Source organism: Esox lucius, chromosome 8 (assembly GCF_011004845.1).
Source record: "Esox lucius isolate fEsoLuc1 chromosome 8, fEsoLuc1.pri, whole genome shotgun sequence".
NCBI lineage: Eukaryota > Metazoa > Chordata > Actinopteri > Esociformes > Esocidae > Esox > Esox lucius.
The window spans coordinates 33,031,090-33,053,777 of record NC_047576.1 but is presented as its reverse complement, the minus strand read 5'-3'; the positions used below and the strand labels follow the sequence as shown (position 1 = coordinate 33,053,777).

The window sequence follows — 22,688 nt, the reverse complement described above, 5'->3', positions numbered from 1 at the left end:
TTATTGGGTGTGTGAGGACGGATCAGGGGTCCACCGCCGTCACGTTCACAGTTCTCAGAGGAGGTTAATGAGTGCTGGTGGGAAGGGGCGACTGACCAGCAATTAGTTCCTGGCTACATTTTCATTTAATTAAAAATATATATATACATTATCAAAAATGACTAAATATGATTTAATTACAGGATGATTTCATTATACTCCATCCTGCAACGCAATTCAACAGAGATCAACATTGCTTTTGTTTTAAATGTGTCTAATTCCCCTCTTCACCTTCCTTTTCCTTAAGATCTAGCCATCACAGGAGAATGTGGTTATTGGAGAATGAGAGCAAGAAGAGGGAAAGAACAGAGCGGTGATTAAGAGAAGCTAAAACACTATTCTGTTGTTAAGAGGAGCTAGCAGTCTTCTGGTCTGTGGATATGAGAGGAAAACAGTCTTCTGGTCTGTGGATATGAGAGGAAAACAGTCTTCTGGTCTGTGGATATGAGAGGAAAACAGTCTTCTGGTCTGTGGATATGAGAGGAAAACAGCCTTCTGGTCTGTGGATATGAGAGGAAAACAATCTTCTGGTCTGTGGATATGAGAGGAAAACAGTCTTCTGGTCTGTGGATATGAGAGGAAAACAGTCTTCTGGTCTGTGGATATGAGAGGAAAACAGTCTTCTGGTCTGTGGATATGAGAGGAAAACAGCCTTCTGGTCTGTGGATATGAGAGGAAAACAATCTTCTGGTCTGTGGATATGAGAGGAAAACAGTCTTCTGGTCTGTGGATATGAGAGGAAAACAGTCTTCTGGTCTGTGGATATGAGAGGAAAACAGTCTTCTGGTCTGTGAATATGAGAGGAAAACACAGTCTTCTGGTCTGTGGATATGAGAGGAAAACACAGTCTTCTGGTCTGTGGATATGAGATGCAAACACAGTGATCTCATCTGTATTAAAGCATTTCTCTAACCCATCAGTTGGATTAACCTTTACTACAGATATTTTTTAAAGCATGCATGCTCAATGGTTGCTAAGGCTATATTCATCTAATGTTTTGAAAAAAAACTTAAAGTGTCAAACTGCCATGCTTGAGAATAATAGGTTTTCACGATTGTAACCATAATGTGTCATTTCAAAACCTGATGGCCTATCATCACAGTAAGTCATTCTTTGACAAGATATGCTCCTACTCCCATGATAAATACTTCCAATAACCACGGCTGCTGTTGCCGCCATATCATCCTCATCATCATCAGCTTCCAAGGTGAAAGATGACACAGAGTTAGGTGAGAAGACAATTACCATCTTTCTCTCACCCCTCAGACTGCTGAGGGAGCGAGTGAGTGAGGAAATTGTTGAAGCTCCACAGTGATTGTGTTTGTGAAAGAGACAACAAAAAAGAAGTGAGGGGATGAAGAACTCTCAAGTCTAAAGTGAGAACAGCTGCTTTCCAGTGCCTCTACAATGAAACACTTTGGGCCTATCACAATTAACACATAAAATAACACTATGACATGTCAAACTTGTAATTTACAAGACAATCTATTACAGAATATGCACTTACTTTGGAATAGATTGGTACCTAGCTGGCATTGATGCAACCAGGCTGATAACAATGACATTTTAATTAATCCTGGCATTGAATAAGTAGTTGAATGTGACCCTGTGACTAGTAGTTGAAATCAAATTTTTGGTCTTGAAAATAAGAAGGCATGTAGATAGATAAAAAATAAACAAGCTAGCTGTTTCCCCAGCCCTGTTGCTCCAAGCATTGTTATAAAATCCAGCTAGCTTAATCTACTGCATGGCTTAACTGAGTCCAAACATAACCACCAATGAAAAATGATAAATTTGGTGTTTTGAGATTGGAACTTGTATCTTGTAAGGGAAACATGATTTTTTCAAAGTCTGCAGTAAATCAGGTCAGTACAGTCCTTGGCAAAACATATGTTGAGGGCATTCTCTGCCACTACAGTGTTCTTAGCGTGCGATGACAGTTACAGTGACATCAACATTGTCACCATTCAGTAATGACTCACTCACTCACACGAACATGTGCGCGCACACACATACACACATAGCACTCTGTGAACAAACACAGATCATGCTATTGTGTTTTAAACTGAATTCCCGAATGGCAGAGTCTGTTGAGTAAGGACACTTACTTGAAGTCATGCTGTGCAGGCACCACTAATCTACTGAAACAAGATTTCAGTTGGAGACTGAAGTCTGTTGTTGACCAGGAATGGGAAATAGTTTCCCGGGCCAAACTAAATGAAAAACAGCGGTGCTCGTGAGAGCCCTGAGAAACAAATATTCATCCCTATATAGGAGCCAGTAGGCCACATATAACAAAAATCCTCACCTCCTCCTGCTAGGGATGACCCCAACCTCTTCCATTTCACCCTCATGGGTCACCTGCCGGGCCTGCCACCACTCATCATCGGAGGCATTCACCACGTGAAGGATGTCTCCGAAGTGGAAGTTCAGTCCCTGGCTAGGCAGCCCTGAGTCCTTCGTCCTGTCATAGTCAAACAGCGCCCTAGAAGGAAAGAACCAAAAGTACATAATCAAACAGTGCCGTAAAGCAAAATAATCAAATGACATCATGAAGCAGCGCACTAGAGGGAATCAACCAAAAATGACATCATCAAACAGCACCCTAGAAGGAAAGAACCAAATGTACATCATCAAACAGCACCTTAGGAGAAGAGAACCAAATGAACATCATCAAACAGTGCCATAGAGGAAAATAATCAAATGACATCCTCAAACAGCGCCCTAGAGGGAAACAACCAAAGATTACATTATCAAACAGCACCCTAGAACAGAACCAAATGTACATCATCAAACAGCGCCCTGTAAGGAAAAAAACTAATGTACATCATCAGTGCCATGGAGGAAAAGTATCAAATGACATCATCAAACAGTGCCATGGAGGAAAAGTATCAAATGACATCATCAAACAGCCCCCTAGAGGGAAACAACCAAAAATGACATAATCAAACAGCGCACTGGAGGGAAAGAACAAAAATTACATCCTCAAACAGCATCCTAGAGGGAAACAAGCAAAATGTTATCATCAAACAGTGCCCTGGAGGGAAAGAAATACATTCAATTGTAAAACAGCCCCCAGCAGAAACAACAGCCATTGAAGACAGTAGCCGGTAGACTACAGGCTAGCCGCTAGAGGATAGGTAGGTAAACAAAAGATTGCTAATTCAGACTCAAAACTATGTGAATAATCTGTAGTTGTGGTCTTGAGCATCTCACACAACATCAATTGCTCCTGTAAGTCAGTCACAAAAAGAGGGTCTGCTAGAAGACTTCAATGGAAAAGTGTGGAACTGAGTTGTTGCCCGGTCATAGTGAAACTGGGTCCAGTGGAGAAAGACGGTAAATAAAAAATGTGTCACATTATTAGAAGACTGCTGTTAGTCAAAGACGAATGATTGCATTGTGTGAAGGTGAATGATTTTGTTAGGTCTTGTAAGGTAATGAGGGGGGTTTAATACATAAAACATGACCAAATATGAATACATGACGCAACAACAAAGCAAAGGAAAGGCAAAGAGAGTGAGCAATATTTCACAACAAGATGAGGTGATAAGATGGTCCAATAGACACCCCGTCAGAGATTTTGCGCTACTCTCTGCATCTTGGAAACACTGGGTTAGCATAATACATATAGATGAACTGAGTACCAAACGGACCGCAGGACTTAACAGGTTGGTAGGGAATACGTGCTCCATATAGATACATATGAGTAATCCCGGAAAAAGAACATATTTGACGCACAAAAGCCGGTTCAGAAGAGACTTTCCGACTGTATAACCGTGTTATTGTGTTGGTGTTCTGACTAAGAGACTGTGGATTTCCTGAGACCTGCCCGCCGAGGTTTTCACGATGCTAAGTAGGGCACAGACGTCTGTGTGTGTGTGTTTGCCTGCTAAGTAACTGGAGCTGAAGTAACAGCCATCCCCTAGCGTCCAGGCTGCATCATGCCCATCAATAAAGCAAGGCTGTACATTAGCACCCGGACAGATATAGCAGACAGAGAAACAGGAATACTGTGGAATGTCCACATTGTAGCTCCTGTAGGAAAAACATTAACCATCCTAGTATAGAATACGGATAGTAACATCAAATCAATGAGGGTGTCATTGTTTTATTAATCAAAGTGTGCTTAATAGGTAATAACTAAGTAAAAAAAAAAACAAGCATTGAGAACAGTGAGCAGCAGTAAGCATAACTTGGTTAATTACTCAGTAATGGACCTGTAAATGTTACATCACTTTTATGTAGTCTGATAATAAAATGGTCTTGGAAGTATGTCCTTCCTTTTACTCTTATTGAGCGGCGGTTGCTCGTCCATTTTGGTTAACACTCCAAGTGGAATGAATGTCTGGAGACAGGTACATCCACAGACCCAGCTGCCGGATTAGAAATAGCCGAAGGAAATGTCACTTCATATCATAGAAAACATTCACAACCTTGCAAGTCCAAGATTCTACAGACCTTAATCAGACCGTGTTTCGATCAATACAGCCGAGAAAACAAACCATTCGTCCATCCGCTACAATGTCATTCACTGACTTGGGCACGTTTGTATAGCTTGACATATGCCTCTGAAAAAGAAGCCTAAACATTAAAGCCATTGCTGAAGCCTGTAGCATTAAAATATCCTGTTCAAAAGCTGGATTTTGACATGTGGATTTCTGCACTTTCTAGCCACTCTACTCATTTGTTCATAATACGATGGAAGGCAGCTCAAAGTGGATAGGATGCTGAAAGCTACGCTATACCTGAATACGAGGGCTACTTAATGGCTAATTCCAACCTCTCAACAAATCTGTGGGACATAACGTCCCATGAGAATAAAAAACATGGGCCCTTTAGTGATACTGATGGATCATAAGGTGTTATGAATAAAACCTGTGGTCAAATACTGTAGAATTGAGGACACGTTTGAGCAGGAAGACACTAGCACTTATTTCATCTGTTAGCCCGGCTGAGCTATAACTCCTTCATGACATGGGAGTGCTAATTGTAAGCATATATTTATAGACGGCTGTAAAGAAAATATTTGTGCAAAGCTTGGATTTCCGTAATGCAGTATATTTTCTTGCTGGAAGTATGTCAGTGCAAAGTAAGAACGATAGTTCCCATTTCAATCTCCTAGATCCACCAGCAGAGGCTAATCCTGTTAGGACTGTGGGAATCAAACCACTGGGACTCCATTCCTTACACAGATATCCCTCCATATCCTTCATACTAGGAGAGGCCATTTTGTAATAGATGAAAACCATGGCACTGAGTGAGGGTGACACGACCGAGAACCCACGTCACAGCAGTCTTTATACCTTCAAATCAGGCAACCAGCTCTAAACGCGAGGGACAGCTCGACACTCACACGCACTTAACACTGGACACTCAACACACAGCCGTGGAGCACGATGCGCCCTCTGTGGAAAGGTTAGCGTGGCCCAACTAAGCCCTGATGTCACGACCACTCTCTTCACCTGTCCTCTTCGGAGTCCTTCTCAGCCTGCTGCCTAGAACCCTGCGGCCTCACTAAGCCCCAATATGTCAAAGCCAGTCTGTAGTTGCCTGTCTGGTACCACAAAACTCAACCAAACCAAGTGTCTGAACAATAAACTCAACTTCTAATTTAAAAAAATCAATGTTCTGATTCATAGACATGCAGTTTTTGGCAAATAGTAGTGCTGTTGAAAAATGACTGTAACAGGGGACTAGGATGATACCACACCATTACCATACTTATCCGTTGTATGAAATCATTGTAAGCTTGTATAATTTCACTAGCCAGGAGCCAGTATAAATGGTAGTAGCCCCTGACCTTTGACCCCTAACCCCACCTGCAGTGGAACAGGTTATGTTTGCCCGATCGACAGGAGCTCCTTAGGTTGAGAGTAGACTGTATTCATTACAGTACAGTCTGGGGTCAATGAGTCAACCAACATCTGGTGCTCTCAGGGCCAGTGAGTCAGCACATATGGTCCAAAGTGGACAAGAGTACACAAGCAGTGCATGGGAGGTCACTGGCTAGCCCAGCACCCAGGGCACAATGAAACTGCTCAAGTGAGCACTGTCAAAAACCAAATAAAGATAATTTAAGTATACAGGCAAAAGCACTGGCGATTACGAAATGATATCCTATCCGTTAATACTTTTGAAAAGAAACATGGAGGCTTGTTGTTGTAAACTTTTTCGTTCTTTAATCTTATTGTTTTTGTCCCATTAACTCCCCTTCCCATTCTCGAGAACATTTTGCCTCGTCTCATCGCAACTCCACAGCATGTTCGGGAGTGTTGAAGTCAAGATCAAGGAATGTGTACCCTGATGCAAATCTGCTTTGCGTCTAATCACACTTCTCGCTCAACTAGCTGGGCACATTACCACTGGAGCAGAGGAAGTTCTCCGACCAATTGCGTTCCCAATTGTTTGTAATTCTTGCAACAAAACTATGCACACATGAAACTACAGAATACAATACAGGGTACATGGATCTATCCCATGACAATATTTGACTTTTATTCCAACTTATATAAAATTAGAGTATGGATACACCCAGATGTAATGTCATATTGGGACATGAGAAGAAATAGCTGGGTGACATTCTCTATGTATGCCCTTTGTCTCCCAACGTTCTCCCTGAAAAAACTGTGAAGGGAGTGAAAGGCCGGGTTCAACTAGCCCTGAGACATTACAATGCAGGAAGGCCAGCAGTTTCAGGGTTCCGGTCATGATTAAGGACACTGGCTTTCCTACCATCAATCAAGGTATCAGTGCAGTGAATCCTTTGTGATGTTGGTTAAATGTCCTGTGTTGTGTGTGTCTGTGTGTGTGGCATTGTCTAAGAGCCTGTGTCAACACAGGCAGAGATTAGGAGAAAGCAGGGATGCACTGTCACTTGTCCTTATGGGTTGAATATTGTCACCATCTTCGTTTGAGATGTCATTTCTTTTTGTCTTCATCTCAGAGTGAAAGTCAGTGGCGGTAAAGTGTACTGATACGATCATGTAGTATCTACATTTGTATATACATTTATAGACTGTATCATAAATACAGTGTCATTGAATGACTCCCAGTACTCCCGTACTGATCTGACAAGACAGCTGAAAGCAATACGGTGCTGGTCTATCAGGTTCTGCCCAGCTCCTTTCTATCAGTGCAGGTGAGGAGGAGGATGTTAGGAGGAGATTAAGCTATAAGGGTTTTCTCAAGCAGTTGTACCTGACATGAAGTTGAGAAGGGCTATTATGATATAGTAGTTGTTACCTGACATAGAGCGTTCGTTTCTGGCTGGTCCGCAGAGAGCCAGACCCTGAGCTGATACTGCTGTTCATCATCTGCTCCCGGAGATCATGGATTTTGGCTTCAAACCGACTGTACTCTGGAAAAAAGGGAAAAGGGGACATGAACTGTGTAATAAGGATCAAATCGACAGGAGTCAGGAAAGAGAAATCGAGAAAATCTTCTGAAGGTAAAAAAAAAAGAAAACGGAATCTGCTGCACGGAGCGAAGACAGATTACGCTTTGTTCTGCAGAGGAAACATGACGCTTGCGGTATACAGCAGATTTGATTGTTCCATGGAGATGAATCGTCGTTACGACAAAGAGATTTAACTATTGTACTCTGAGGTATAGACATTGACAGAGGGGAACAGAAAAAGTGTTCTGGCATCAACATGCCTGCTGTGCAGAATAGAGATAAAGGTTTAAGTGTACAGTAGCTGTTCTGTGGATGATTAGGGAAGCCTGGGTAATACCAACTTATGCAGAAAGAAAGACAGAAAGACAGAATGAGAGAGTGAGAGAAAGAGAGATGCAGAGTGGGGGAAAAAGTGAGAAGTAGAGGTCACCTGGTTATGTCTCAGCCTACAACAATCTGATCTCTTCTGAGAAGACAAGAACAATTCTGAGAAGAGGAGAGAAGTACTACCAGTAGCATTTACTGCAGTTGTACAAACACGTCTATGCAAGAGCGTTACATCCAAGGCCCGCATATCTATAATAGATCAAGAAGAGAATTATCATTGATTTCGGGAAGCCCTGTTTCAACACTGGCAGGCAGATAAAGGCTCCAATAGGAAGAAACAGTAATGGAGAAAATGCTCATGTTGAATTATTCAGAGGTTTTAGCCCACTTTGTAGTAAGGTTTTTCTTTTCCAATCCATTGGCTGTAGAGGGTAGAGATGAAGGCTCTATGGGCACAGTCAATTCCATCTTTAGCTAGGTGTTGTCAGGCATCATCAAACACAAGTGTTTTTACAATTGTGATAATGCAGGTTGGGATAGCTGTAATGACTCATGTGGCACGTAGCGTGAGGCGTGATACTATTATGGGCAAGTTTGTCAGTTCTCTCGACAACATTATTCTTGGGGGGTTGAGACTAGATAATGGTGGTACTCAAATTTGCATAGTAAAATTCCACTCACAACAAATATTTAAATGTGTGCGTGTTTTTCGCCTTAATTAATATACCATATGTACATAATAGTGAACTAATGTAAAAGACATCAAACATAATGTAAAGTGCTTTTTACACAGCCAGCAGAGAATCGCTGATGTATAACTCGTTTTCTATCTGGCTAATCTAGCTGTTGTGGACTACATGGTGACATAGCACTGAGGAGGCTACAGTACATTTTTTACTGTAATTGGCCAGCAATGACAGCCTTTCTTCAGAAATTATACAAACGTTTATTTTTAAGCCTGACTTAGGGAATATCATGTGCACACTCAACCCTAAATCCGCCGTCTGGATAGTATTCCACCACCCCCGCTCGCCATCTAGGCTTTACCGACAATGAGTGGCCATGCCGTCAGCTGTGAAACATGCTTTTACAGTCCTGCGATTCCACAACTGCAGCGGGGCACGCATGAGCAATCTAACAAGGCTACAGGAGCTGAAATTATGTGTTGCTGACTTTCAAGACAGGCGAGTGTCATGTTGACGTTGTGCCCTGTCGGGGGGAAAAGACTGCGCTAGATAAATGAGTGCCACACAGTCGTGGGGGAATAATTATAAAAATAGAGGGCAGGGGACACAACCCTGGGGAATTCCGGTGTTAATTCTCTATGAGGAGGAAGCGTTATTGCCAATCATCACAGCCTGAGGTCTGCCCGTCAGAAAGTCCAGTATCCAGATGAACTTAGTGCTGTCTAGGCTTAGTACCGGGGCGAAAATCTGATATCAACTTTGGAAGGGACAATTACATTATATTTTCTCAAGAGCAATTCTTGAGGGGTGACACCAAAAGTAGTACTGTAATACTGTTTCAGAATAAGCCATCAGTTTGCTCGCTACTATAGTTTTGCAAATTCAGCGATTTTGTGTGAACCCTACCAACATAAAACACACTTAATGGATTAACCTCACGTTAGATACATGTATTGAGTGCCTTTCTGACTGTAGAGATGAACACTTGCTAGCTAAGGAATGCAAGCTTACAATGAAAGCTTCTCTCATTGACTTAAGTTCAAACAGCTGCAAACACTGGTTGATGTTGCTGTAGCTTGCTAGCAAACATCAGCTAACCACTTAGATAACATAAAGTGTGACCTGTAATTCAGCGCAGCGCAAATGAAGGCTGATGATGGTTAGAAATGTGTCTTATTGTATTTCTGTGAAATACTTTCTTAGAAGTAAACAGATGTCTGACATATCCTTTGAACTACTTACTGAACGACAGAGTGTCAGATTCCAACACATGCACTGTACCTGTAGGATGTGCCACTGCTGAGGGCTGGGGGGCAGTGGATCAAACCATTGTGAGGCAAAGGGCGAGGGGGGGATCACAATATTTTGAAACTTAAAATGCGCTATTAAGTGCCTATAATCAGCCCAATTGCTTTTATTGCATCTTATTCATATTATATTACATCGTTACGTTTAGAGTGATATATTGGGGGGGACAAATAATAGTTTTCCCCAGGATGGGGGGGTCGTTTGAGTCGTTCGTGTCCCCCGGGATTTCTGCCTATGCATAGTGCTCTAAGCCTGGTGTCAAGTGTAGAGCAATAGTGTTGCATGCTTAACTACAGTCCATGATAAGACTTCTCACATGGGTGTTCCTCTTCTCTTGTTGTGTTGCCGTTTGAATAGTGATAGAATGGCATCCTCTGTTGATCTGTTGTGGTGTTAGGCCGGGACCAGTGATTCTGGCAAAAAAGCCTTGGATGTGAGCCATAGTAAGTCTCTCGAAGCATTTCGTGTAACAAGCGGTAGTCATTGAGAAATGTTAGCTTGGTCTTCTTGGGCATTGTGATGATGTGGACAGGATGAAGCTGTCTGTAAATATTGATACTTCATTGAGTAAGGAGTACTATTACTGGATTGTGCAGTAGTCCCAATAAGCTATCTTAAGAACTCACTAACTGTTTGTGAAACTGTGTCAGTGAAATTACTTAAATGTAAACATAGGGGTGCCAGCTGGATGGCACACACTCTATGGCACACACTCCAGCTGGATGGCACACCCTCTATGACATGCCTAGGGATGCCATGTGGACTAGCAGCTTTGAGAGTTTTACCCCATTTAGTGCCTCTTATGCTGGCCTTGTAGAGCATTTGCACCAGCTCGTCTGGAGAGCTTTCCTGGTTGGTTCAGTGTTGTCAACGTTGAGTGTTGAATGTGTTGAGCTCGTCTGGGAGGGAGGCGTTGGTGAGCACTGAGCGGATTGATTTGCCTTTGTGGTCTGTGATAGTGTGTATTTCTTGCCACCACAAACATTTAATGATACACTGGCTCCCATCCTGACAAGACAGTCGCGCTGTGCAGTCATGGGTCACATTAAACCGGTTTGGTCAAGACCTGTTATTGTTGGGATGTTCAAGTTTGTCAGGTTGTATTGGAAGAGGGCGGCGCTCTGCTGTAATTGGCTGCAAAATTGGGTTTTTGAATTGACAAAGACTCGGAGGAGGAGAAACAACCCATTATGGACGCACCGTACGAACAACATGAACATTGCCTTTCCAGAAAGAAGTCAGGAGGACCTATATTCATCTTTTGTCAGACTAGATACCGTTCAATTAATAGATTCAATATGGAGTGGGAAAGCGCCAGAGAAATTATAAGAAGAATGTCAGATGTCCAGATGTTTGAAATCCATAATACACACACGGAGTAACAAAAACAAATACAGAATCTGCAGTGCTAAAAATATATCACTTTTTGTTCCCTGTCTCTAACACAGACTAAATCTAAATCAGCAACATCAAAACACCTCCTAGATTATATAAAAGGTCCACAATGTCCACACATACAAGTGACACTGAGGACCCCACGGGTCACAATCCAGCTTAAAAAACAATACACACACAAAATAACACCGGAATACAGAAGTCTGTCTAAACCCTGACAAGCCTCTGTTTCTTGCTGGAGTGTAGGTTTTTCAGGTCTCTCCTCAGACAGATGTACCAGCTGGCACCAGAAAGGAGCTGAGTATAGCACTTTGCTGCCGGTGCAGAAGCGCGTACCGTATCCCGCTACCCATCCCAAAGCCATTACTGCACACACCCAATCTAATTAAGGCTGAGTAATCCAATCGTACTGGACCTCCTCACCCAGACAGGAATGAATCAATCCACCCATGGTGCTCCGTGCGTTGCTTTATCTCTGAAGGACAAGACTGAAATGGAGGACTGTACTTACATTTCGCTCCGCTGAGGGAAAGCTTCTGACTGGCGAGAGAGAAAAGGTGAAAATGCGTCTGGTTCCCTCCGGGTTAGCGCCACACCGCTGCTCTCTGAGCGTGCACGCGTGTGGTAGTATTAAAGATGAGCTCTCTCTGACGCCTGCTGCACGTTGGCTCCTGTGTGCGCGTGTTTACGCGTAGAGACACTACGCTCTGTCTTTCCTCCAGATTGAAGCAGCCAGAACAGAAGCACAACAGATGCTAATACACTCTCCCTTCCTCTTTTTCTCTCACCTCACTCCTCCCCCCCTCTCCATCCTCATATGTTGCTTCTGCACTCACCCCTCCCCCTTTGTTTAAGGCAACTTGCTTCAGGGCTGAAAGAGTCACTGCAGCCTTCTGCCCTGCGCGACATGTACACGCGTGTGAACGCACAGACAGAGACACACACACACACACACACACACACACACATTCTGCTCTGTGTTATCTAGCTTATGAACGCATACTATGTAAACAGGCTTTCTGACCTGCACACTACCTAGGACAGTTTCCAAATGATACACTTACAGCTTACATACCTTTTCACACACAACTGTTTCCCCCCTAGACAGCCCATACACTGTATATATAGAGAAAAGCCACTGTGTTAGATTAACTCCACGACGTCCCACCCACACAGACAAACACGCCCAAACACATACACTAGCTGATTACAACAAACAGTCATTATTTGGAAGCTCCTTGTGCCCCTGCCCCTCTTTGGGTCCCGGCCCTGGCACACAGGCCTCACACTGGCAACCTCGGCCACACACATATGTTGCTCATCCGACACGGATGTGCCAACACTGCATTGACAGTAATCGCTAATAGTCCTACAAGTCATGGATGTGCAAAGGATTTCCACCTCAGCGACTTGAGTTGCAGTTGGTTTAGTTTGAAGTTATTAGAGCCGCTTATTGCACTGTCAGTCAGGAGTAACACAGAGCCAGTCACACATAGAATTAACACAGAACGCAGAAGCAGAGTTCAGTCAGGCCTCTGGAAAAATAAAAATAGATTCCGGTGTATTCTATTAATTTTTGTCATGTTATTAATCATCTTAACTTATATGCTTTGTTAATATTATTAGAAAATCAGGGTTGCCAGGGCAAAACAATGTAGAAATGCCCAATACACGGGTTCCCAACCTATTCGTGCATAACAGCTATTTAAAATACCTTTCTCAATCTATTAATTGTATTCGAGCTATCAAATTGTGACCTTCTGTTCTCCATTCCTCCTAAATATCCTAGAGCTTGTTAAACTAAAATGCTGTTCTAAGTTTAGCATTATACCTTCTAAAAGTATACAGTAGTGCTTCAGTAGAAATATTGCTGCTTACGTTATGGTGATCCTAAGGTAAATAACAAAAGTGCTATTTATTTACGTATGAATTTAAAGATATACGATACATTTTTTGGTGGTTATCATGTCAACCACAGATAAATGTTCTTAAGAAAAGTTAATTTTAATATTCAGTTAAGACTAAATAATTTAGGCTATCGGTTAATCCTCAGTTTGGAGGACAAATATGGTCTGCTTTTCATTCCAGTTTTTGAAAATCAATGTACTGGCAGTATTGAACCAATGGCTTTACTGCTCTTGACAACCAGAAACTCCTTTTCCCCTCCAATAATAATAATACATTGAGTGATGGAGAAACCTGGGGATTCATACCATTGGGGATTTATACATAGAAGGAACCTTTGCCTCCTTTGATCAGCTAAGGTAAACCTAAGATCTTGCCACACAGTTTTTTTTCAGATACCTGTGAGGGAACGGCATCCTGGGGACCCGCGAAACAATTGATTTCATATGTCAATTAACTGTTGTCTTGTCTCTATTAACCTATTTAAGCATCAGACTTGTAACCCAACTGCTTTATGCTCACTTTGCAGGAGCTGTTACAGGGGAGAGTGGATGTGACAAATGAAGAAGTACATTAGCTGTTCATTTTTTTTTCTTTCAGTAGCAAGCATCATTTATCTTAATGAAGCGTAGTGAGCTCTATCTGCTGCATTAATTGACCAGAATATTCAGAGCTGTATTAGTTATTAGGAACTAGACACAGAAATATCCAAAGACTGGGAGGATAGCTGGGAGAACATTAATACCTGTTCAATCAACTCCAGACCTTGTTTCATAAATTCAAGGTCTTTGATTATAATATAGAAAAAAACAAATTACACAGAATATTTTCTGATACTTTTATGTGAAAAATGTAAAACTGCAGACGACAAACTACTCTGCCTCTTTGTCCTTTGCTCTAACCTGCATAGAGACTGGTTTGGTATTTTTGCTATACCTACGGACATCTTACAGATTCTGTTTGATCCAGGCCTGCTGTTGATTATCCTTGTCTCAGAGGCTCTGAACAGCTTACCAAAGCACCAACAACAGCATACTTCTTGCAATTACATTTTTTGGTTTGTTCGGCTGAGCCCAGGAATGGCAAATTACTTGGTATACCAAGGAAGACGACTTCAATGAATGACAGAAGAATACATTCAGTGGTGAAGAAAATACCTTAACATCGGTGGAAAAGATCAGGGACACTGTCCCATAGGTGGGGATAGAAGTGTAAAAGACTACCATAAGAAGAAGAGTAGACCAAATGAACTTCAGAGGGTTTATCACAAGATAAAAACCACTAGTAAGCCTCAAGAACAGAATGGCCAGGTTACATTTTACTGAAAAGTACCTAAAAGAGCATATGGAGTTCTGGAACAAAGTGTTCAAAAATGAGATGCATAAAGATTTCTGGAACAAAGATGAGATGAATATTAACCCCTGTACTAGATTGGCGAAAAGAATACAATACAAAGAATACCTCATGATCTGAAGTATTCTACATGAGGATTGTGCATGTATGGCTGTAACTGGAACTGGCTCACTTGTCTTCATTGACTGCCGTACAGGGCTAGTAGAGCAACACCGTGGAAGATACCCAGCACCGGGTGATGTCCAGTGATGTGTCACTGACTCAAGGCAATCATTGCAAGCAAATTAAAGTGTATGCCACCAAGTGCTAAACATGACTACATTACGGTACATAATAATGTTATTCGATCCAAATTTGGTGCCCTAAGATGTGCTATCATTTCGAATTGGTTAATCTAATATTGATAAAAATACACTAAAATTACAGCTGACAGGCTCCACTTTAAGCCCATTGACACTGTGGCATTTCAAATCCAAAGTGCTGGAAAATAGAGCCAAAAAACTGAATACACAAAATTTGGTAATGTACACATACTTGGAATTCACTGTTTCTTGATGTTTTAGAAAAATATGTATTTATATTTATTTAACATTTATAATAATTTATGGTGTGTGAGGTTTTGGGGAAGTGTAGTCCATAAACATTTTTGGTGAACTTTTCTTTGTGGTTCTTTTAATGCTGTGACCAATAAATAAAAACATTTACAGAATTTTGCTTATAGACAAATGAAGTAGCTCTGTCCTTAGTGACTGAAATGGAAATGTATATTACCCAGGGGGAAAGCTTTTACACCACAAAACATTTTTGTCTTAGAAACAATGTCTCAGCAGTGACAATGATGCCAACTCCTATGTGGCCCAATGATGAAATCAATTGTAACCAATTGGTAACCCGTAATAATAATCACTAACATCTCCTTAGCTATTCTGGGCAGGCTGATGCTCACGGCTTGTACGTCCTCACGCTGATTGCTAACATGGCTGAAACATTCTATTTTTGTCACATGAAACATTATCATCCGGTATCATCTTCTCCATTCAACATCCAGTTTTACATCCAGACCAATGAGTCTGGAGGTGCAGCAGCACTGCTTCTTGTTAAAGAAGTGTAATTCCATTAACTGTAATATTCTAGGGAGAAGGGAAATTAGAGGGAAAATAGTACCTATAAGTGGAAGCAGTATATGAGAGTACACAGAAGTTGTAAACACATTGTCAAATGTCTGTCTCAATCTACTAAAAGGTGTTCCATTGCCAACATTGCACCAACATATCCATGAGCAGGTTAGTGGATCTCCTAGAGCAACACAGCCCAGCTCCCAATACACTATTATTGTGTTGGTCTGATTTAAAACATAACTGTATTGAATCAGTAATGATGAGTCCAAAACATGAAAAGTACTCTATTGTTTGACTGTAAATAGGATCATTTTGGACATAGTGTAAGAATCTGTGTCAAAATGCATTTGAGGTTTGGGTTGCCTCACTGACACCAGATGAACAGTTATCCATCCAAGGGCACAGACAGCGAGAGACAACGAGAGACAGCGAGGGACAGCGAGAGACAGTGAGGGACAGCAAGGGACAGCGTGAGACAGCGAGGGACAGCGAGGGACAGCGAGAGACAGCGAGAGACAGCAAGGGACAGCAAGGGACAGCAAGGGACAGTGTGAGACAGCGAGAGACAGCTGCAAATGGAAATCCTGGAGATGAAGCTCATATTTTATCATTTTATATCATGGTAAATCTCTCAGCACTGTGTACATACCACTGAATAACAATGCAGTCATGCTTGTAGGCATTAACAAGTAATCACACACAAACGCACACATCCTTGAGCTCACGCACGTCGTGCTCATGCTACCTTGGAGGGAATCAATGAATTGATCCAGTTGTTGTTTGCATTTTGGTCCCTTAAATGGGAAAAAACAGTACAAATCCAGTAAGATTTATTGTATAGATTTATTCTCAGTTTGGCTGATGGGAAGGCAATATTACATGAGTTTGTGTCCAAAAGGACTGTAATGCTGCCTTTGGGTTGAGACACAGTTGATGTGAAAGAAGTCTACTGTTGTCATGTTTGCCATTTTATGAAGAACATTTGGTCATGGGATAATACCCTGGTCATGTGATAATACCCTGGTCATGTGATAATACCCTTGTTAAGGGATAATACCCTGGTCATGTGATAATACCCTGGTCATGGAATAATACCCTGGTCATGGAATAATACCCTTGTTAAGGGATAATACCCTGGTCATGGGATAATACCCTGGTCATGGGATAATACCCTGGTCAAGGGATAATACCTTGGTCATGTGATAATACCCTGGTCATGGGATAATACCTTGGTCATGGGATAATACCTTGGTCATGTGATAATACCCTGGTCATGGGATAATACCCTGGTCATGGGATAATACCCTGGTCATGTGATAATACCCTGGTCATGGGATAATACCTTGGTCATGGGATAATACCCTGGTCAAAGGATAATACCCTTGTCATGTGATAATACTCTGGTCAAGGGAGTATACCCTTGTCAAGGGATTATAGCTGGGTCATGGGATTATTGTTCAATCTATTTTGTCTATGTTTGTAATACAATCCTCAGTTGATGTTTGGTTTCTTTTGGACTCTCAATAAAGAAAAAGACAACTAAACGCATTCCAGCTCCTTTGCCTGACTTATTTTATTCTGGTAGTGCCGCCTTTGTTTTGTGCGGTTCAAATCCCCCGACTGTTCACAATGTATACAGCATGGTGTGCTGAGCTGTGGCCGGCCCCGGTGCTGTGCCGAGTCGTGCGCAGACTAATTGCTGATATAAATAGTTCCTGTGGCACACGCCTCTGATAGGATCCCAGGACTCGGTCCAAAACTGACCATAAGCAGACCCCTACACCGCCCATTCCTTAAAACTAGCATTACTCTCCTCCTGTTCCCCCTTCTGTTTAAAAGCTCCCTCGTTCACTTCATTTCCTCCTCACCTTCTGCTCTGCCTCTTACTCTCTCCTTCCCTTCTCTCTCTCCCATGTCTCGTTTCTACTCCCTCACTCCTATCATGCCCTGTCCTGGCCTGCCTGTAGTAATGGAGATACGTGTGTCACTCCCCCGGTGTTGGCAGGAAGTGGGGAGCGCCGCCTCAGGAAGTCCTGCTGATGATCAGTGATCGGAACACAGCATCGCCACGAGAGCAGGGCAGACACACCCCCCTCGCAGGGAAGGGAACAGATTTAGCAGTCATGAAAAAAGCTTGTCCCACCCAGAACCCTGTGGGGAGGATATGAGTCAGGTTGCACAGCCACCTGTCCCACACAGCCCTGATAAACACATATTACACAGAAAATTTTTATTTACGGATCGTAATCTCTCAGCCTATTTCAAATATTTTTTTTTTAATTTTTGATGTTAGATGGTTCCTCTTGCTGAAAGTAGCTTATGGTCCAAGACAAAATGTCATTTCACCTTTCTGTAGAAACCATTTCAAACTTCAGCTAACTTTAGCCACCACTAGCGACAAATCAGGCAGAAGAAATCAGGGAGAGTGAGCATGTTAATTTTTTTTTTTTAAATGTACGGCCAAATAACTATGGGGTAACAATGAATCAAAATATGGAATTAATGATCACACAACCTTATTTCTTCCATACATTTTCTCACACACACTTTTTTCACAATATTTGCGATAAAGAAAGTGTGCCCACACACATGTCAAACCATGTGACTTCCTGTTTGGTGAAGTAGTGTGAAAAAAGGAAGAACGGCTTGCTGTGGATGACTACAAGGAAGGCATGCGATCTTCAACTCTCCCAAATCCTCAGAGAGATATTGAAATGAGATAGGGCTGTGGTAGATGTGTGGGCCCCAGATGAATAGTTATAAGTACCCACAGAAACACACACCCTATTCTCCTCTATTCCCTCCCCTCTGTTGTTCCATTAACACACCATGCATGCCATGCATCCCCTTTCAAACTGCCTCCATTCATCATGGATCAAATTGCTGCTTACACTCCACTCCGCTCATTTTTGTAACCTTTTTTTCATAGCCGCGTTACTTTATACATAGATTTCTGCAAAACCTAAAATCAAAGTGGTTTGTCTGTCTCTCTGTGAGTGCTGATAACACACCAGCAAAATATACTAAAAATACTAATGACTTCGGAGTTGTTACCAACAACCAATGGATCAAAATGTTTCAATGAAAACTAAAATGACTAAATTCAAATTGCAGTATAGCTATCAAATAGAATTGGTCATGTTTATTGGTTTTTATTCATTTTAAAACAGAGAAATGTCTACTGTATGTGCTCCTATTATACACAAGTATCAATAAGGATCCATCTTATACTGACAATAGAGTATCTCATACTAGTCAGCAAGCACATTTTATAAGTCACGGGTATAGACGGGAAGTCTGAGAGCTGGGAGGGGGTTGAAGCCGACTGCTTTTAATTATATCAGTGTCAAATCTTCTTTGTCTTTCCTCTATCGACTGGAACATTTAGAAAATACACGCATTAAAGTGGTTAAAGCACAATGTTACCCGAGTTGCAGAACTTTACCGAAATCACCACTAGGTACATTTGGTTTGTTGCTGACCTGCAGTTCAGCTAATATTCAGATATGCAGTACAATTCACAGCATGGTAATAATTGGCTATTTAAGGGTTAGGGCTGAAACAAGGGAGACTCTAAACACACTGACAGAAGTCCCACAGAAAGCATAATTACATATCAGTCCCGAAAAGACCCACACAAAGCATCATTATCGATTGCTTTTAATAAGTCCTACACAAAGTGGCATTACTGATTAAACTACAAAAGTCCCACATAAAGCATCATTACTGATTAAACTACCAAAGTCCCACACAAAGCATCATTACCGATCGATCCACAAAATAGGAAGGACAGAGATTGAGTTAGGAAGAGACAGACATGGAGAAAGGAAAGATTAGAGATGGAGACAAGAAAAATCTGAAATGGAGACAGGAAGAGACAGATACCAGAAGAGACAGAGATAGGAAGAGAGATGGATGGAGAGAGAGGGAAAAAATTTGCAGCGTATTGAAAATAGTCAATCAACAAACCCCTCTAACAATCAACAAAGCCCTCTGACAATCAACAAGCCCCTCTGAAACTACTCAACATTTGAAGGGTTGGACAGACAGCACGCAGAAAAGGGTAATAATATGCAGAGCAAACGGAACACACACAGAGGTGTTGAGAGACCTGAGCTGAGTTTCCACAGACCAATCCAATATCTGCATTCAGTGTCCATTCTGTAAGCCATGGGACAAATAACGTTCCTGACAGGAGGAGGCAACACAAAAGGCTTGTCCTGTAGTTAGACTTTCAGAAGCTGTTATTAACTAGAGTCTTGTTCAATAGATGGATTTTCAGAAAGTGTTAAGAACAGTCTTGTACTGCAGTTGGACTTTCAGAAGCTGTTGTTAAGAAGTCTTGTGCTGTAGTTAGGCTTTCAGAAGCAGTTGTTAGCAAGAGTCTTGTCCTGTAGATGGACTTTCAGAATTGTTACTAAGAATAGTCTTGCCCTGTAGTTGGAGTTCCTGATAGACTGACCAACATTCTCTAGTTCTGCGAAAGTGGAAAATGTGTGTGTGTACCGCGCACGCGCAAGGCAGGAGAACAACTCTCACCTCTCCTCCCACCTTAGAGGGTCCTGTTGCCAAGACATTGGAGTGAATAACATAATCCATGTATATAACCAGTTAGCCAGTGCTGTGACCTTCTCTACCCTGGACGCTCACCTCATCAATCACATCCCTGATCACATCCCAGATCACATCCAAGATCACTCTCACATCACAAATCACACTCATGTCAGGCTTAATCAGTGGGCTCTTTCTCCAAATACGGTATTGTTGTGTCTCAATCTGCCAATATCTGCCCTTGTCTGATTAGTCTTTTCGTCTGTCTGTCACGATACCATGTATGTTATGTTACTGCAGTAGCATTCCTATATTATCCCATAACTGTCACAGCAACATTTCAATATTAATGTAATATGTTTATATTATTATTATACTAGTTGTATTTCTATATATATATATAGAGAGGTATTCCTATATTACTGCAGTAATACTATTCCTATATTACTCTATTACTGAAATAGTGGTATTTATATATTACTGCAGCAGTACTATATTAAAAGTACTTTATCATAATAGTAGTATTCCTACATTATTTTAGTTGTAGTATTTCTATATGATTGTGGAAGTCCTACTTGTATTTCTAGACGACTGTAGTAGTAGTATGTCTCACCTTCTGGTCTGTACTGGGCTACGAGGGTGACAGTCTGACCAGCGTTCTTCAGAGCTGCAGCAGCCTGCTCATGGGTCGCGCTGCGGAGGTCTACCCCATTCACCTGCACACACACAGGAGAGGAGAAAACAGAGACTTAAAATCAATTCAACCTGTCATCAATACTTCTTAATAGATAACCAACAAGTTTCTGTGTGTGTTTCATGACTAGGTTTGTGTGTGTGTGTTTTAAGTCCTCACAAGGATTGAAGAACATGAACAAAAAGTCTGTCTGAGTAGAAACTGTTGCTGGTCCCAGCGAGGATAAAGTCATTTCTGGCTTTTGGGGTTAGGTTAAGGGTCGAATTGTAGTGTTGTAATTTAGGTTACTTTAAAAGTTGAGATATTACGGGTTAAGTTTAGGGTTTGGCAATAGGGCTAAATTAAGTTTAGGAATAAATGTTAGATTATTGAGGTTAAGTTTAGGTTCAGGTAAGGTGTGAGCAACATGTTTTTTGGGGGTTTTTGGACCCTACCAAAGGGTGTGTGTGCATGTGTGTTGAGAGAGAAAGTCAGTGTGTGTTCTTACTGAAATGATGCGGTCTCCTTTCCGGAGCTCTCCGCAGAGGTCAGCAGGTCCCCCAGCCAGGATGAAGGAGATAAAGATTCCCTCTCCATCCTCTCCTCCTACTATGTTAAAGCCCAGGCCTGTAGAGCCTCGGTGTAACACCACCTTCCTGGGCTCTCTGGAACACATAACGGCACACACACACACACACACAGCGCTCCCTTACACACTGGTAGAGGTTGGTCATGGTAGTACAATCCATGAAACTTGAACACACACAACTATGGAACAGTACTTACTGACACCAACAGAAAAAGTCCTTGAACCCACTCACACATTCTAAAGGAAAACCGTGTCTTCCAGTCCTGTTAGTGGACCTAGCACACCCCCTAGTGGTGGTCTTGGACATTACACATGTCTGTTACTTCAGGCAGAAGGAAACACAGGCACACAAAGGATTACCCTGCAGAGGGCACAGCGTTATTACACTCACCATCCTTTAATATTACATTATTACACGTACAGTTGTGTGTGACAACAACGTCTCAACAGTCCGATATAGCAAACGCTAGATGACTTTCAGATAGTTTTCAATATCAATAAGATGTTGTCCCACAGTGACAACATAATCCTCGGCGATGGCATGTTAGACTTACACAGTAGCCTCTTTGCGCGATGAGAGAAAATGAAAATGAGCACTAGACAGTGGATATGGCAGGCAAGCTGGTTCTAAAAGCTTAGCATCCTTAAAAAAAGAAACTCAGCTATTGGTCGATGCTGATGTATGCGTGGCGGGGATGACGTAGTGACAAATGTTTTCGTAACCAGTGTGACGTCTGTTGGGTGATGCTGCTCTGGCCTCAAATCCCTCCATTAAAGTGGATTAAAATGGGGAAATGCGTGTGACCTAAAGCAACATCCCTGTAACCCCAGACAGCCTTCTGCCTGTTTCTCTTACTGCCTGTTAATGCCATACACACAGAAACACACACACATACAAAAACCAAGGGGCCTATGCACTAATGTATGCAAGTGTATAAAAGACATGGGTTGTGTTTCTCCCCCCTTCGTCTACCTCTGTCTATTCTTCTTCATTTCATCACTCGCAGCAAAAGGGAGCGAGGTGAGGGAGCCTAACAGAGTAACAAGACATCTGGCAGTGCCCCTCATTGTGTATGTGTTTGTAATTGTTTGTTTGTTTGCGTGTGTCTCTACAATGGAAAAAATAAAGATCTATAAATTCCATTAGTGTGGCTCTGACTGGGAGACAGAGGTGGCTGATACGGCCTGGAAGTCTGTCTCACTGATGACAGCACAGTACAGTGTGGCTCTGACTGGGAGACACAGGTGGCTGATACGGCCTGGAAGTCTGTCTCACTGATGACAGCACAGTACAGTGTGGCTTTGACTGGGAGACAGAGGTGGCTGATACGGCCTGGAAGTCTGT

The 22,688-nt window shown here is 42.0% G+C and overlaps 1 protein-coding gene across 24 annotated transcripts in view; it reads right to left on the bottom strand.

The window, feature by feature from the left end:
- The window catches only part of LOC105011989 (disks large homolog 1), a 145,472-nt gene that overhangs the window by 12,970 nt on the left and 109,814 nt on the right, over nucleotides 1-22,688 (bottom strand). For 23 of the 24 annotated variants that reach the window (XM_020049079.2, XM_010872527.4, XM_010872530.4 and 20 more), the window contains 4 exons: nucleotides 21,263-21,419; nucleotides 20,695-20,797; nucleotides 7,285-7,399; nucleotides 2,348-2,524 (listed from right to left, as the gene is read on the bottom strand). In XM_020049079.2, the coding sequence (XP_019904638.2) occupies nucleotides 2,348-2,524; nucleotides 7,285-7,399; nucleotides 20,695-20,797; nucleotides 21,263-21,419 (552 nt within the window). Of the gene's footprint in view, nucleotides 1-2,347; nucleotides 2,525-7,284; nucleotides 7,400-11,665; nucleotides 12,102-20,694; nucleotides 20,798-21,262; nucleotides 21,420-22,688 lie in introns of those variants that run through there. The other variant, XM_020049090.2, reaches the window with a different exon arrangement.